General features: G+C 40.6%; 1 protein-coding gene across 1 annotated transcript in view; it reads right to left on the bottom strand.

Moving 5' to 3' along the window:
- The window catches only part of cacna1g (calcium channel, voltage-dependent, T type, alpha 1G subunit), a 193960-nt gene that overhangs the window by 97687 nt on the left and 78437 nt on the right, over positions 1–17836 (bottom strand). Inside the window, exon 4 of the mRNA XM_025057946.1 lies at positions 6551–6662. Within this exon, the coding sequence (XP_024913714.1) occupies positions 6551–6662 (112 nt within the window). The remainder of the gene's footprint in view (positions 1–6550; positions 6663–17836) is intronic.

The raw sequence follows: 17836 nt of genomic DNA, 5'->3' as shown, positions 1-17836 counted from the left end.
GTCATTTCGTCCCTAAAATTTAAACTGCTGTTGTCAGAAAGTCCAACCTACACAGACCGTCCGTCCCCCATCACCACACATCCACACGGAGCTGCTATATTCCAAAGAGGAGGAACGGCCCACCCCGAAAAAATGCTTTCTGTGTTTCTATTTTGGGTTACATATGGACAGTATAAAGAGTCAGGCTCAGTTTGCTTTTAATTAGACAGAAGCACAAAAGGCAAGTTTAAATAAGAAAACAACCTTTTTCTCTTGTTGTTTGGCCAAATTCAAATCAATGCCCTGGTTTTATATTTTGAGTACGTTTTTTATATTCTAGTCTAGGTGTTTCCCTCGTCTCACATATCACTTCTGACACCTGGCACCATCTTCCTTCACTCCAAAATTCATTCTTACACCTGTATCTGCAAAAAGGAAGGAAGCAAAAGAAACTTTGCTTCCAGAAAGGTTAAAGTCTCAAATTAAACAAACCATTATGAAAAACTTTAAAAATGTATTTAGTACTTAGTATTTAATATTTAGTATACTGAGTATATTTTGAATATAAAAAGTAAAGGTTTAATCCTGAACCCCACAAAATCCAGAGTTTCATAGTGTTGATGGTCTGTGTCACATTAAAGTTAATTCCTTCAGAGAACAAACTACAGAAAGACCAAAAAAAAAAAAAAAAAAAACCTGGAAAAAAACTTTGCATTTTTTCAGTTGAACACACAGACATAAGCCAAACAGCTGAAAACATCCCGAGTTAAAACAAACTTAAAACTAGTGAAATGTTGTGGCACAGAAATGGCGCGATCTGTATCTCTGAAAATAAAAACAACCACATGGTTCAGGGCCTTGATCTGGGACGTCGTCTTGGTGCTGACATGGTTTTCTATACCTCATTTTCAAAATAAAGTCTCTGTGGTCAGACTGGAGGAGAGTCCCAAAACTTTGCCTTGTTCGTGTCTGGTTCTTCAAAGGATTCATTGCATGTTGAACAGATAATTGAAAGATAACGCCGCACGTCAGCAGAGTGGTGGGAAAAACAACAAAACAACAGAGTCTGCCGACAGATGTTGGCATGACGGTGGGAGCGCTGTGTGAAATGGAGGGAAGCAGAAATCTTTAATGTCAGACTGAGCGTGAAACGACGCGGCTGCTGCCTCATCATACACTTTCTCCTTCTTTTCATGACGGACATAAAGCACAAGAAAGTCGATCGCACTCGTGACGACATTGGCTTTAGCTAAAGCAGAGATGTCTAAACATGTTCTAACGCTCACAAATTTAGCTGAAACATAAAAAAATAAGTAAACGGTTTAGTCATTTCAAGATACATGTTAGCATAATTAAACTAAGAAAAAAAAATTAAAAAATATATAGTAGACAAATGTAACAAAATAAAAGCCATGCTAAATTTAGAAATGTTGCTAAAATTTTAAAGAAGTTACTAAGAAGAATTTACTACTTCAGTTTGCCATGACTACTCCAATCACACAATATTTCAGTACGTACATGTGAACGTTGATACACTGGGTCACACAGCAGGGAAACATGTGATACATGGACGTGGACTTACAGCCTGTGCACAGCTGGGACCTTCAGTTCATTAAAGTCAACAGGACATGTTGGCCCCAGGCTGTAACACTGAGTGCAGCGGAAAACAATAGTACTGCTGCTGTCATCAGGGTATTGATATACACTCTGAGTATACGCTGCACAGTACTGCGGCCAAAAACATGATGCATTGATGTGACAATCAGGCTTCAGCTTCATTACTGTAAAATGCAGATTTAATATCGATCACGTGCTGAGATCTGTCAAATGTGTGGAAAGAAAAACTTAAAGCTGATCCTTTATATAAACGGAAACGTGGATGGAGACATTGTCTGAAGTCAGCAGAAACTTGAGGACTCATGCAGTCGTTCCAGTTTAAGCCAGTCAGCTTATACAGTAGGCATAGTATGAGATATAAATAAAATTAATTAAAATAATCCTAAGAGTAAGCCAAAAATATAGCAACAGTTAAAAATGATTGGTCAAAATTGGCAGCTCGTAGGTCAGATTTAACACACACACACACACACAGACTGACAGTCCTGGCTCAGAGGGAGCTGACACCAGTGACCTTCGTTGGACGAGTTGCTGCTCAACAGCAGGAGGAAGAATAATTGAACTCCTCTGAGGATTTTTTTTTCTTTGCTAACTTTTAGAGCGCCTCCAGGAGAAAATTAGACTTTTGAATTAAGTTGAACCAAAACAGCAGAGGAAAGTTAATTACAGTGTATCATGCAACATGATGAGGGCTCAGTCAAGCCTCACCAAACAGGCTTTTATTTACTGTAACAGTCAGTCAAGTGTGAAAATGACCAAGAAGTAACAGTGTGAGAAGTGAGAGCAAATATTCTCTTAATGCAAATCAGATAAGGATACAGATGGTTAGGAAATATATTTTGAACGACCTGGAACAATGTCATGGGTGGAGGTGTTATTATAAACAATAACAACACTGTGACTGTCTTTGTTTCCTGGCCAACAGAAAGTAAAGTTTTTCACTTCCTGGCAGCAGAAACAACAACAGCCGTGTTTTATTTGGAACCAATATAGAAGGATGAACAGTGACACAGTATCTGCCACAGAAATAATATCACAAGACAAATGCTTTCTGGAGCAGACGGAAACTGAATTAGGTCCAGAGTACAGAGGAGAACGTCTGATTCCAAAATTGTGTTTTAGCTGCTGCGATGAGAGAGTGGGTGAGTCAGTGAGTGATAGAGTGAGCGAGTGGGTGAATGAGTGGACGAGTGAGTGAATGGATGAGTGGGTGGGTGAGTGTTTGTGTGAGCCAGTTAGTGAGTGAGTGAAAAAGTTGACCAGTCTTAAGTTTTAGCCAATAAAATCTTTAGTCCTAACCTCAAACTGATAACATCTGTCTTACACCCTTCTGACCAGCAGGGGCTCCATTTCATTTCACCCCTGTCTGTAGGCAGCTGCTCACAGCACATCTGTGGTCACAGCCTCCTTCTCTGGTCACTTTGTCACTCGTGCCTAGTGCACTTAAAACACATCCTGGCGACCGGCTCGTTCACTGACCTGACCATCAAACGCTGGTTTGATTCACTGTGATGTGAAGTGTCACAGCTGTCAGAGCTCTAACTGAGATCTGCTCCTCATGAATCATTACTGTGCAGCACAGGATCCTCACACACCAACATGTGTTACAGAACTATAGCTGCTGCATCCTCACACACCAACATGTGTTACAGAGCTATAGCTGCTGCTGTCATCAGTGTAAAACCCAGTCACTTTATGAAGCACCACTGCAAGTGAACGCTACGTCACTGGTCGAGAGATGCCATAAGGAATTCCCATCCTGTTAGGAATGAAGGGAAGACCCTCAGTCCAACCATCTAACAACATCTCCAGAGCCACAGATTAGGACTGTGACAAACTGTCATTGACAAGATAAATAAAATAGAAAACTGGAATTTCCCACCTTGGGCTCAGCTGAATTTCTCCATTAGGATTATCATCAACAGATGATAATCCTAATCCAATCTAATAGTTTTCTAATATATTTCAAGGTAATCTAATCCAATCATTTCTGATGTAATCTATTTTAGTATATTGTTAATTTATAGCTATCCCCAGTCCCATCCTTTCCAGTCACCTAATCCAATCCAATCCCTGTCTTATCTTTAACTGGAAATGACTTCAACAGACAGAGTGACAGAGAGGTCTGTGATGTCTTTAGAGTAGAGTTGATTTTATACCGGAAGTGCTTCTTTATCAAAGGGACTCCTAGCCCTATGTCATGGTCACTACAACTTGTGTTGCACTGTAACTGTAATGTTATTTTGAGTATGTGACAGAGCCAAAAACATATTCTAATAGCTTTTACCAATAGTTTTGCACAATTCAGTCTATTTGTTTAACCAAAGGCTTTTATTTCTCCAATTAATACCAGACCTATAACATTATAACATTATAACATTATAACTATAACATTAGCACAATGTGTTGGAAAAGTCTCTTTATTCTCAGCTAATATACTGTAATACATTAAAAGAGAAATAGAGGCTTTACTGGGAAAATTACATTCTCTTCAAATAAACATAAATTCCAACAGTCACTCACTCACTGTATGCTTTCTGTACGCTATTTGTTTGTTTTTTTCATCTAAGATTTTACAGTGTACCTGTGTGTGTGTGTGCATGTATATATTCAGGATACAAATAAGAGGTGCTATCACTTTGGCTCTAACATTTCCCTGCATCCTCTTCCAAAAATAAATCTTTAGCCACTATGTATGCTAATTTCCTCCTGTCACGGGGCTGAATGCTATTATCACACGGGTCAGATGCTGTCATCACACCCACAGATGGACTCATGAGGCGGGCAGAACGCCACGTGTGCCCACAGAAGCAGGTTCACGCCTGCTGCTGAGGACAATGCAGCAGGCAAGCTGTTATCAGCGATTCAGGTGAGATGCAGAGCTCACAGGTGGTGGATAATACTGTGGGAGACTTTTCCACACCAGGCAACACCGAATGCAGTGTGTGTGTGTGTGTGTGTGTGTGTGTGTGTGTGTGGTGTCAGGTTGTTTGGGCTCAGCAAGGAGAGCTGTATCTGAGTGAGAAATTAAACCGAAAGTTTCTCAGTGTGTCCTTCAGTAACCCAGTGTTCTCTCTGTACAGACTCTGATTGCATTAGTTTTTGTCACTGACACAGTGTTGTACAGTGGTGTAGCTACGGGGGTGGGGGGGTGGGGAGTCAGGTAAGAGTGTGTGTCCCGGCCAAGGAAGAACACAGTCCAGTGAATTCTCTCCTCTGGGGTAAAGAAAGACAAATCCTTTACATTTAAAGCACTCTGGGTGCAGCGCAGCATGACATGACTGCTTGAATCTGACCTGAACGCTGTTTCCCTGCAGCCAAATCATCACATTGGTTTCTACATTTACCTCATTGTAGAGTTTGTTTGGTAGAATTCTCATTTGAATGTTCCTGATGAAGAATATCAAGTACAAATGTGAGAAAGAATTCCATTCTTCAGATCTGGTTTACTATTTTAATTAAAATGATTACATTATAATTTAATTTCTCAGCCTCAATAAGATATAAAAATAATTCAAGTTGTTTGTGTTCTTTTTTATTTACTTATCTTCTCCTCCACACTAATTAGCATACTGGCTTATCATTAGCACTTTCTGTTATGGATTTATTATATGTATCTAGGGCACACATTAGCATTTATCTACAGTAAGCTGTACAGCTAGCGAGCTGTAAGGGCCAAATGTAGGTTTTACTAGTTTAGAAAAAAACAATTTACACATGTACTGTACATCGAGCTCCTCGAACAATTTTCTTAGATATATTTTGTATTTTTAAGCAACTTGGTAAAAAATGTCAATTTTTGTGTTTGTTTGTGAAATTAGTCAAATGTTCTAAGACTTACAGTAAATATCTATAACTGCAGTCATGAACAGGCGTCCACAACACAGATGTATCCACTGTCACTGAACTCCCTTCCCCTCCGTTCCCCTCCCCTCCTGGATCCTCGCACCAAAAAACAACAACAGTAACAACATGAAAAACAAGCCGTCTCCTCCATTAGCGTGTGCTGGGTTAACAGAGGTCTTTAGAAATAAATGGAGACGCCTCCACACAACAGTTCTGTTTATTCTGTGTCTAAACGAGGTGGGATGTTGAGGGCAGGAACGATGCAAAAATGTTGTTACAGTCGCTCTAATTTTTCATCTAGTTCAAAATTTAACACAGTTATTACGCTAATGTCTGCTCATGTTCTACACATATCTGTTCACATGATGTCATTTTATCAACACGGCTGATTTCTGGGCTTTAGTTCTGTTCTGACTTGATTAGAGCTATTTCTGGCTAATCTTGTTTTTAGGACTTTTTTTTTTCAGGGCAATTTCAACACTTGTATTTTGTCGTGGCATCATCTATTTGGCAAAACATCAGGCCAATCATCATCATAAGACAGTTGAGCTATCTTTTGATAAATGTCTGACTGCTACTTTGTTTAGGCAGGTTTAAGCAATAGGACTGGCTAACTAATAAATCCATTTGTAGAAACTTATATTTTACTAATACCTTTGGCTAATTTGTTGCATTATAACTAACATATAGCTGATTTGCTACGTCTTTGGTTAAACTTTAAGTATTGGTGCTGACCCTTCCCATTTGCTGGCCAACGTTTAGCTAGATCTAAGCTAGGTGTTAGCTTAGCAGTTGTCTTATCTACAAGTCTGTAACTGTACTTTCTGTCAATCATACCACATATCCAGGATGAGTATTTACAAAATAACATGGAAAACAACATGGAATTAGCTACAGTTTTCACCCAGACTTTAAAAAAAATGTACGATACTCCAAATAAAGAAAAAAAAATTAGCTACAGTTTTCACCCAGACTTTTAAAAAAATGTACGATACTCCAAATAAAAAAAAATGGTGTCATTAAAGTCTTATGGCCTGATTAGTATGTTGACATCATCTCAGTCTCTGATTACACTTGTGTCATCACATAAAGACAAAGGCAGTCTTACCTCCAGGATCCTGCACCGCTCTGTGTCACAGTTGCTGTCTTCGCAGGGATGGAACATGCCCAGTGTCACACAGTTCAGAAGGATCACCAGCATGGACGCACGTTCGAACCACGTGGACATCAGTTAAGGAATACAACACACACACACACATATATAAACATACACAGGAAAAACATAGGAGATTTATCCAGTGACCTCAGTGAACCCTTGTATGACCTGACACGTTTCTATCTAAAGGTCCTAAACCAGAGGAAACCAGACTATCACCTGCAGCTGGTCATCTTTTTGAATGAAATTAACAGACATAAAAACAACATGATTCAAAATGCGTTCATCAACTGCAGGGCAGAGTGAGTATTTCTTTGTGTTTTTATCCCTTGTAGCCACAAGTCTAACGATTATACTTTTTAGCCAGTCTTTCACTGAATCAGACACAAAGACCACTCTCTTCCAGCAACATGTTGAAGTGAAAACTGCTGGTATGGTACAAGAAATTAAATAAGCCACTTTTCCCTTCTTCTTGCTTTTTCCTGGGCTTTACTTTTAGAACACAGATGGATACAATTATATCCAATGGCAGCAGAGTGAGCGGTGTGATGTCAAACAGTGATGAGAATGAATTCAGACCATCATCTGGATTATAGCTCTCTAAACACACACACACACACACACACACACACACTCAGTCTGTCTTAGTACCCTGTAAACTGTTGGTAGACAATGCTACAACAACATGGACTGTTTGTCATCCCAGCCTGTGTGTGTGTGTGTGTGTGTGTGGGTGTGTGTGTGTGTGTGAAGAGCAGCAGAAATGTTGTATGATCATTTATTTGATCTTAAAACACCAACCAATGTCCTGGATGGACAGAAGTTGGACTTCATTTACTTTTCTGCACCCCTCACAACAACTACGTGACACCGTGGGTCCCCAGTCCACATTTTGAGAACATCAGGTTGTTGCTACTCTATTTGTCAGGCTTTGCAAAAAAAAAAAATCCTATTTTAATTTCCATTAAAATTAGAGCTGATCCAGTATCCCGACCTCAGAACCTTGACTTGCAACGCTGCCCCCAGGTAGGTCCCGCGCCCCCCCCCCCCCCCCCACGGCACACTACATAAATCATGCACTGTAGCATCATCCAATTAAATGTAATTCCAATGGGTACTGGGCCAGAGACCGATACTCTGTTGAAGTTTCAATAGAGTATTGAGCAGGAGCTACTGAATAACAGGAGCAGAGACGGAGGGATCTGTGAGTCTGTGACCACAGGTTCCCTTAACCACATCAGTTTGGTGGAGGACGGTTTCATCTGGACGGCAGCACAGGTTTATGTCATGCACAAAAAGTTCCGTAAGTCTGAAAGAATGACTCAAAGGAGCAGCCCACAAACCTCAATGCTGCCTAGGCCTGAGCCCCAGTCGGATTCTCTGTGGCCCACGCTCTAAATTCTCCCTTTAAACCTCAAGCCTTAAGTCTCCCCTCGAACGTCTCCCCCTCTCAGGAGTCTCCAGCAGCTTCTTCACAGATCACATGTGATTTTGTGTTGCGTAACCCGGCCCACCTCTCTGGGCATGGGACCAGCCTTTAAAAGACAGAGATAGTGGACCAGCCCTGATGCTAGACTGCAACAAGGAACCTTCTGGTCCTGGGCAGAATTGGCAGGATGCTGAAATTGAACCACAGACACAGGACTGTCAGCAACTGTTTTTCTAGGGAAATTAAAAAAAAAAAGGAAATATATTTTACTCTGTTCACTGGAACACCATCCCCGGTGCTTAGTAGGCAACTATGTATTATTTAAAAATGCAAAGAAGAGGTTTTTACTGCAGTGCAGTCCAGAGGCTACACAGGCTGAATGGACTGTTTACTGCCTTAATGTGTGTCTGCTCTCAACGTTTTAGTATAATGAAGCAGAACACAAGGTAATCACATTCAATTTATCAAAGAAAACCTGCAGCAAACAACAGGAGGAAGGTCAAGTCCATACTACTTCTATAAACTCTCCAAGTGTGTGTGTGTGTGTGTGTGAGAGAGAGAGAGAGAGAGAGAGAGAGAGAGAGAGAGATGGCCAGATGCCCGGAGCCATTTGTGCTGACCCTGCCCTTGTCTCTCAGCATTCTGCCCCTGCAGCAGGACAGAAGCTGCTTCAGAGCATAAAGAAAAAGCATCGGAGAGACTGTGATGTATCACTGCTAACATATGGATGTCTGTGTTCACACCGGGCAATTCAACGGAGAGGGAGAAGAAAGTTGTAAGGAATATGAAAATGAGTGTTTCTCTTTGGGGGTCAGTAGAGGAGTAGACTGTACCAGAGCAGTACCTGGAGTTAAACTGAAGTCTGACCAATGGTTCATCTCATCGAGTCTTTATTATTATTATGTGCAGGTTGAAGGCGAGCAGGAATCAGCAGGACAAGAACTTGACACAGGCATCAGTAATCAGACGACCACTGTTTCACACATGGCGCTCGGTGCCACAGAACAAACGACAGTCATTAAAGTGGGCATGAATACAGATGCTTGGCATCATCAGCGTCTGCCGCCACAGATGAAGTGTTTTAGTTATTTTCAGTTTTCACCGGGAAGTGTTTTAGTTATTTTCAGTTTTCAGGAATTCTGCAGGAATACATCAGCTGGAGTTTGACAAGTGGGACAAACTGGAAGAATGACGAGTGAGTGGTGAGACCACCGACAAGTGAACACAGAGACAGACAACTGTGTTATGGACGGTGAAAGTAGTATAGTGAATAATACTTCATCTACAGTACACACAGTATACAATTACCATAAGAGTCATCAATCAGAACTGGTAGAACGGGGGAGTGGAGGGGGGGTATTAGTGGTCTTTAAGAATATTTGAATGAACAGACAGAACAATTAGAATGAATTATTAGACTAAATCAATCGATGATGTCCTTCCTCCATCCTCACAATTGGGGGGACGTAATGGTTATGTTTTTACAGCCTCCCCCACATACATACACACACACACACACACACACACACACACACTCACTTTCAAGGTTTCATCACATAAACAAGCGGTAACGCCATGGGGGATACAGGAAACAGACCACCTTCACTACAACAAGAACAACAACAGACACCGACGATGTTTACACCGACTTTCATATTTAGGGCAATTATCTTCACCACTAGGGAGCGCAATTTCAATCTTTTGGGCTTTGATTGAACCTGTGCAGTTTGGTACAGAATAATTAATATCACAAGTTAATATGACTACATCCCTGCAGTAATAGTAGTACTGTATGATGGTAAAACTTTTTATTGCTACTAGGAGGTGCAATAAATGACAATTTTTAATTTTTTTTTTTTTAGAAGGACATGCAGAAACAGCCAACAAAATAAAAAAACGTACACATACAATATGTGTACCAGATACAGAACTCTTCTTTTAACCCACTGTAGTTTTTTTATGAAAGTATAAGATATTTATAAGTATATAGTACCAGATACAGAACTCTTCTTTTAACCGTAGTTTTAACTGTAGTTTTTTTATGAAAGTACAAGATATTTATAAGTATATAATATAAATATAACATATAGAGAACATAGTACTTATAGTATAGTATAGAGTGGATGACGAGTGTGGGATGAATAAAATGTTCTCTTATATAACTGGTCCCCATATCGGTGGACCATGGTCCTCCCTATGTAATAGAAAGCTTTTTTTTTGTTTTTTTCAAAGAGACTTCCATTTTTTTCTTTTCTTCTGGTCTAACAATGAGGAAAACAACACCCAAACCTGTTGTTCTCCACTGCTCATTCAATGTGACCACTAATGATGTGACAGCAGAACGCCAGCAACAAGGAAACAGTGTGTGTCTGTGTATGTGTGTGTGTGTGTGTGTTAAGAGAGAACAAAGTTTGGTGCAAAAAAAGACAAAGAAAGTAGTTCTAACTCATCTCATCAATTCCTCTCCTTCACTGATTATATCTTTCTTGAGAATGAGGGGAAATGAATCCGCCGCAGAAGGAGATGAAGAGCACGGAGAGCACGGAGAGCACGGCGAGGATCAATGAAGACCAGCGGATCCGAATACATTTTATTCATTGTGTTTACAATGTAAATCCCACAGGACCCCGGCCGGGATCCATTTCTGCTCTGCTGGCTGACACAGAGCTGGGCTCTCTGAATGACTAAAACCTTTTTTTTTTAATCAATTCAGACCAAGCACGATGGGACCATTATCCCAAATTAATGTTAAAAATGTATGAAAATATGATTCAATCCCATGGTTGTAGAACACTGGCTGTACAGAAAGAAAATGAGAGCAAAAGCAATAATTATCCATTATTTTTAGGCCGCAGAGAATAACAGAGAAATATGAGGGAACAGAGTTCTGTCCAGTGGAACTACGTCAGGGTCACGCTGGGAAGATCAGCAGAGGGAATCTCTTCATCTTCAAAGATACTCCAGATATGAGGTTAAAAGGTCAAAATGTTCAAAGACAGCCATTAAACAATGTAGGCTGGCTCGTCTCAGAATTATTTGACTTACCCTGGCACACTGACACACATTTTCTGTTGATGAATTTTATTCCATAGCAGAAGTAGTGGTAGAAAAGATTTATGTGATGGTTTTAAGTTCTGCTACGATCTAATACTTGGAGACCATAGCTCGGTCCAGAAAAGGAAGGGCTGAGATGATTTAGACATAGTGGACAAAGATGAAGTCGCCGACAGGGGGACAGAAGGAGAAGATTTAGAGAAGATGTCAAAGGACTGGGTTGTTGTACCAGACGAGGCTAAAGATAAGGTGAAATTGCAGTAGTTGGTCCACAGAACAAAACTCTCTGATCAGCAGAAAGGCTCAGTGTCTCTTCTTTATCAAACATCTACTGACTGGAGCAAAGTCTTCAGGAGTTTCAAAAGTCTGGTTGTCCAACTGGAACACAAACAACTGTGACCGCAGATGTACTCAGGTGTGTTATTATATCCTTAAAAAATGAAAGAAAAAAAAAAACAATCCAGTACACTGATCTACTGCAACTTCTGCTCCATTAAAATTACGAAGCATGACGTGTATTTTTCCGTGTCACAAACTTTGAACCTGCAGCTACCGTTTCTAAAAGAAAATACTCATTAAAAAGCCAGCCCTAGTTAGGAGGCCAGGGACTCTGCTTACTCAGTACAGTGTGTGACCGAGGCTGACTGCTTGATGCAACTGGTTGAAATTCCGCCTTCATGGCTCCCAATTAAGAAAATCAGATCAAAGCAGCAGCAGCAGCAGCAGCAGCAGCAGCAGAAGCAGCAGCATCAGCAGCATCATCAGCATCATCATCAGAAGGAGCAGCAGCATCAGCAGCAGCAGAGGGGGGAGTAGTTTTGTTAAAACACTGTACACTTAATTAAAACTCACTCTACCACAAAGTTCAACACCTGAAGGAAGGCCAACGAACCTCATCTGAAGGTGCAGGGTGTTCTGGCTCAGGAAAGAGGGGTGAGAACAGGTGCAGTGACATTAAATGAAAGGTTAGGGTGTGTGTGTGTGTGTGTGTGTCAGTGTAGGTGTTTCCTCATTAAAAGTTGTGGGTGGAAGTTACAAAAAAAAGAGGGGCAAAAAACAGGAGTCAGGAATGTAGAATAAATATAGAATTTGCAAATGAAACTTAATGTTATATTTATGTTGACCTTCTTAATAAAAATCATTTACAGAAATATTTCTGTCACTATTGGTAGTTGTAATTCTCTAGATGAATGAAAGCTTGTTTAAAGATAAAGAGGTAAAATAAACTACTGTGAAGGATAGTTGATTTAAAAATAAAAATAAAATAAAATATAAACAATAAAAAGGTATTTTTAAGTTACAAAGAGCTAGAAATTTAACAAAATAAAGTTAAAATCTATTCAAATATTGCCAGAAAAAAGGCACTTTAAACATACTCCCTAAAGGAAAACTAAAGGTACTTTTCTATTCTGACCCTGAGCTGAACTGTATTCCACACAGTAATCCAGCAGCAGGACAAAGGAGGGAACCTTCTCAGGAACCCAAACCCAAAGGGGGGAGGAGAGGGAGGCAGGACATACACACTAATCCTGCACATTGTCAACGAGCAGCATAATCCCACGGTTTGATGAGTTTTCTGAACCACTGCGTAAAAAAAAAAAAAAAAAAAAACCATTTGCAAATTCATGCAAAACTTCAAGCCTTGATCATAATTGGCTGAGGGGAACGGGGGAACGGGGGATCGGGGATGGGGAGGTGGGGGTATCTCCAGAAATGTGTGCTCCTCTCCTGGTGTTTTTCTTTTTTTGTTGAATTGTGGATTTGTCAACTTCATGTGAAATGATGAAATACGAGTCGGCACCTAATTATAACTTTTTAATGTTTCTCGGCTCCTGGAAGGACATTTGACTGTGCTTTTAAAAACGGCAGTTAATCAACACCGCAGGAAAAGTAACACCATTTTCTGTTTTTGCAGCTTGGTCACATTCCTGCACACTGGTCTTTGGGAAAAACATTCTGGGTTTTAAATCTGATTGATGCCTTTAAAGTCTCCAAACTTCAAAACTACTTAAGGCAAGTTCAACAAAGTCACCCAATTATATTAAATCTAAAGATGGTAATTAATTGAGGAACTGAAAACCAACTCTCGGTGAAGCCAACACTCCGTTCTTTCATCATACTTTTAAGTTTTGCCAGGTTTCTTCATTCAGGAAAAAAGTTCTACAAAGCCTGGAGAGAAACTATAGCTACTGTATAAGGTGGAGTGCAAAACAGTACAAAGACAGCAGAGAGTGTCGGTGAAAGTGAAGGTTATCACTCCAGTCAAACACCCCCCCCCACCCCGGCCTCCCACTCCTGCCTCCCTTCAATCCCTTCTTTCACAAAAGCAGTCAAAGCTTTTCCTTCGCCTTTTTTTTTTTACTCTGATCTCTTCTTCTTTCAGCTCCTTCTTTTTTTTGTCCTTACCCCAGCAGCTTTCTGGAGAACGACCTGACGAAAGAGAAAAGTTATTTTTCCAGAGAATCAGACTTGAATGTCCCTGAATACAACTGTAAGAAATGAAAAGTTGACAACCAAAAGCAGAAGCCGGTGAGGAAATATTGAGAGTGACTGCTGGGGTTTTTTCACAGCAGTCCATTCATCTCTGTCACAGTGCTGTGAGCAGCAACATGATTGATTTCTTTAGGTATAAAGGCCCTCACAGGGAGAATATTCAACAGAAAAGCACACGTTAGCTCCCTTGTTTTGAAGTGAACAGTCAACCTGTAATCAATGGAGCCGCGTGACCTGGAGGAACCTTGAACTCCCTTATTAAAACATCCATCTCTCATTAACATGAGTGATTCTACTGTGAGTTCAGCAGAAATAGGAAATGCCTGGAGCTGAGAGACAGACAGAGACCAGTAGCAGTGACTTCAGTTGGCAACACAACACTGCCAATGGTGCAGGTTGTTGGAGGTTAAAGGTAAATGTGTGGTCAGTCAGGGGAAATGGGCCTCTAAAAAACATATAGTCTTTAGTTCAGCTTATTGTCACTGTGTATTAAAGGAAAGAGTTTAGAGGGGTTTTACTTCCAATGTCTGGAATCATCTAATGCAGTGTTTTTAATTAACATGGGGTGGAGAAATTGATCAAAAATCACTTTCAAGAATATAAACAGAATGTAACCTGGTGGGGCCATGTTGCCATTTGTGATATCAAAATGGGGTCCCAGAGCAAAAAGGGTTGGGAACCACCACCTAATGTCATGGTACACATCAAATCAACTCACCATCAACAAGTGAGAATAAACAGAATAAATAGAATAAAGAGGAAAAGGCAAGAAAAGAGAATGGCGTAAAAAAGAAGAATAAAAACTTTTGACCTGAGTAGACCCAGGAAGGACAGTAAGCAGAGAAGGAATTATGAATCTGGAAAGAATGACTTCACTCTCAGCATTCAAGACAAAATGACTATTTTTATCGTCAAAAGTCAATGAACAGCCTCAGCAATTCACAAAAATTAGAATCCTCTGAGTTTCACAACTGAACACAATTTTATTTTTAATTGAACCCAGAAAAAGTAATAATTATAATTAAGAAAATTAACAAACACCCCAGTGCTTCCTTCTTCTGATAAATCAAAAACGCTTCACTTAAAAAATGCCATCAACCGCTGCCAACTTATAGCGTAGCTGCGGCGTGGAAAATCCTGGTGGCATTAACAACGCTGGTTGACACAGCTCATCAGAGGCCTGAGTCAGGAGGCTGAGGGGGGAGTGAAGGCGTGTTGGACAGCAGCTCAAAGCAAATTAGCAGGTTGGAGGCAGGACAAGAGAGAAGCTTTGGGGGGGTGGGCTGGAGGAGAAAAAGGAATCGGTGACAGACGTGAGAGTGTGAGGGACAACGCCAAGAAAAAAATATGATACGAGAGAGAGAGAGAGGGAGAGAGAGAGAGAGCTACAGTACATCAGTGTCTGTATAACGTCCTTATGAAACATCTCAGCTCAGCCACTGCACCGTCACGTGCAGGTGTGTATGTGAGTCTACAGGAGGAGGTGGAGGGCCTGGATGACTCTCCTAATGATTTCCCAGGGGAGTGAGGAGGATATTGACCACAGCAAACACTATGAAACTTTTACCAGCTTACATTATTGATAAATCCAACCTGAACTCTAGGACGCCGTCCACTCCGAGAGGCAGCAGTTTGCCCGTGAATATGGGCGCTTCAAGTGTTTCTGCCGACAGTTACCCTGACAGAACGGGGTGCCCCTGTACACACGGATCAATTCAGTGGCCGGAGCAGGAAAACAAATGGCTGACTTCATGACGCCTCGTCAATATTCAAAAACAAAAGAGGTTGTCTTTTTTTTTTCTGTCCCTGCAGCCATTCAGCAGCAGCTGCTGCAGCACACACCAGACAACTGCCTCGTAAGTTCTACATAAGAAATGTATGCACAAACAGTTCCTCCACAAACACACTCACCCACGCACACACACTCACACACATATTCACACACACTTTTCTCTCATCAGCCAGGAAACTCCCCTGTATCCCTGCTACTGCGGACTGTGAGTTGCTAAGCAACGCCAGCTTTCATTGTGAAGTCATATCTCTTTTGCTGTGCTGTCTGCTGCGCAGGTGACGGAGAGGAGGATCACAACTTCACAGAGAGGACCGGCCAAACTAAACATTCCTGGAATGAAAACGTCAGATCAGCTCAAAACTTCAGAGAATTAGTCCCAGGGTTCTTTTCTGACTTGAGGGAAATGTTTTTCTTCCTCATTTTTTGTATGACGATGCACGGTCATGTTCTAGTTATTTTCAAATTAATTTTACAAATATGTCACTGGGTTAATAAAGGACCAATCTACCTGAGCTAGAGCAGAGTTGAATTGGCTCTGTGCTGAGGACACGCAGCATTTTGGATTGTTGTACAAACGTTTTAGGCATGTCCTTGTAATCACTACGTAGAAGAAGGGTGAAAAAAAAGATGGGTTTTTTTTGTCTGTTTAAAAAAAAGAAGTTTAATGTGTCAAAAATACACCCTAGGTTCTCTACATACAGTACTTTGTAAAGAAGAACTTATGTAGGAGTTTTTCAAACTAGGGGTTGTGATCCCATGTGGGGTCATCGGGAAGTCAAATGGGGTCACCTGAAATGTCTAGTAATTGATAAGAAAAAAAATTACTGATGAAAATATTTAATAAGAAAAAAAATTACTGATGAAAATAGTTGTTCAACTAATTATTCTGTTTAAAATTGTGATTAAAAACACCACATACACAACCTGGCTACTGTATGTATCTGAACTATTACTACTACAACTATTTCTCACAGAATATTTAGCTGAAATGAAACAGACAAGGGTTCAGTGGTTTATGTCCTGTTTGGGTCATTTTTATGTGGTTTCTTCAAACACATTCAGAATCAAATTGCCAGTATCTGTACACTACTACAGTATACAGTATGTGTTAAAGGGAACTAGTATCTATATTCAGGCCACACAGTTTGCCTTGTTCAAATGCCTGGGTATGAAGTAAAAAGAAAAATCAGTTATACACAGTAGATTGAGTGGAAAAAGGGTTTTTGTCATCTTGTGAAAGAGACCTGATTGAGTCTGAACTGACAGGCCTCAGGTCAGTGGTGTCCAATACACGGCAACAGCACAGTGTGACCAGAGTGGATTTTATACCTGTTAGGATTAAAGAAACAGCCTCACATCCACGGCACCTGAAGCAGAAAAATGTTAACTGTGCCGTCCTCATAATTGCCAGCACACCATCATATGAGCAGAGGGAAGATAACGAGATTAGAGCGGAGCGAGAGAGGGGAAGATTTCACAGGTCTCTTCAAGCCGACTGCCTCAGTGACGTAATGTCAGGAAATGTGGTTTTCTCCACAGCCATCAGGAGGGGAGGCAAACAGGGGGAGTAGAGCATCTACAGTAACACCCTGGTACAGTAGCTGCTGCTGCTGCTGCTGCTGCCGCTGCTGCTGCCAGGTATGCAAATGGTTGCAGTATCATTTAATGATGTATATTATTTGCCCAGTAAAAGGCATCTTTGCACTGATCAGTTTAATCAGCAGCCCTGTGTTGAAGCAGTAGCCTCTCCTATGACATTTATACCTGCCCAGAGTAATACACTCCTCAGTGGTGATTACAGTGGTTTGCCGTTCACACTCAGAAAGAGATGAAACGGAATTTTACTGCACTTTTTTTTTACTGGTTGGAGAGAAAATAAGGTAAAAGATAAGTATATTAGTTCAACAAACTGCAAACATCCAATCAATTGACTTGTAAAGACAGACGTGCGGGGCGCGGGAGTGCTGTGGTGCGAGATCAAAACGATACAGGCCACAAATGAAAGAGCAACATCAGGAGAGGTTTAAAGCCCTTATTTGATAGAGAATGATTTTACACTATAATAAAGCCTGGAGATTCAGGCAGCACTGACTGCACTCATATAATCTCTCTGTGCACGAACTGCTGCTCTGCTGTTTTATTGAACTGCATTTTTACTTCTTCATGTAAAACAATTTCCATCCAGGGATCCATGAATTAATTCTGTTTCTGATTCTGATATAGGTGTGACCACACAGAACTGAAAAGAATAGAACTCTCAAGATTATCACTGCTATTTGCAGGATTGCCACAAGTTGGATGCAGAAAAAACTGAGAAACTGGTGACGTCTCACAATGTGTTAACTACCTGTAAACATCCCAGAACTAGTTAAACTCTAGTAAATATCCCAGAACTAGTTAACCTCTAGTAAACATCCCAGAACTAGTTAAACTCTAGTAAATATCCCAGAACTAGTTAACCTCTAGTAAA

Source organism: Cynoglossus semilaevis, chromosome 8, assembly GCF_000523025.1.
Source record: "Cynoglossus semilaevis isolate Cse_v1.0 chromosome 8, Cse_v1.0, whole genome shotgun sequence".
NCBI lineage: Eukaryota > Metazoa > Chordata > Actinopteri > Pleuronectiformes > Cynoglossidae > Cynoglossus > Cynoglossus semilaevis.
This window is presented reverse-complemented; position numbering and strand designations above follow the sequence as displayed.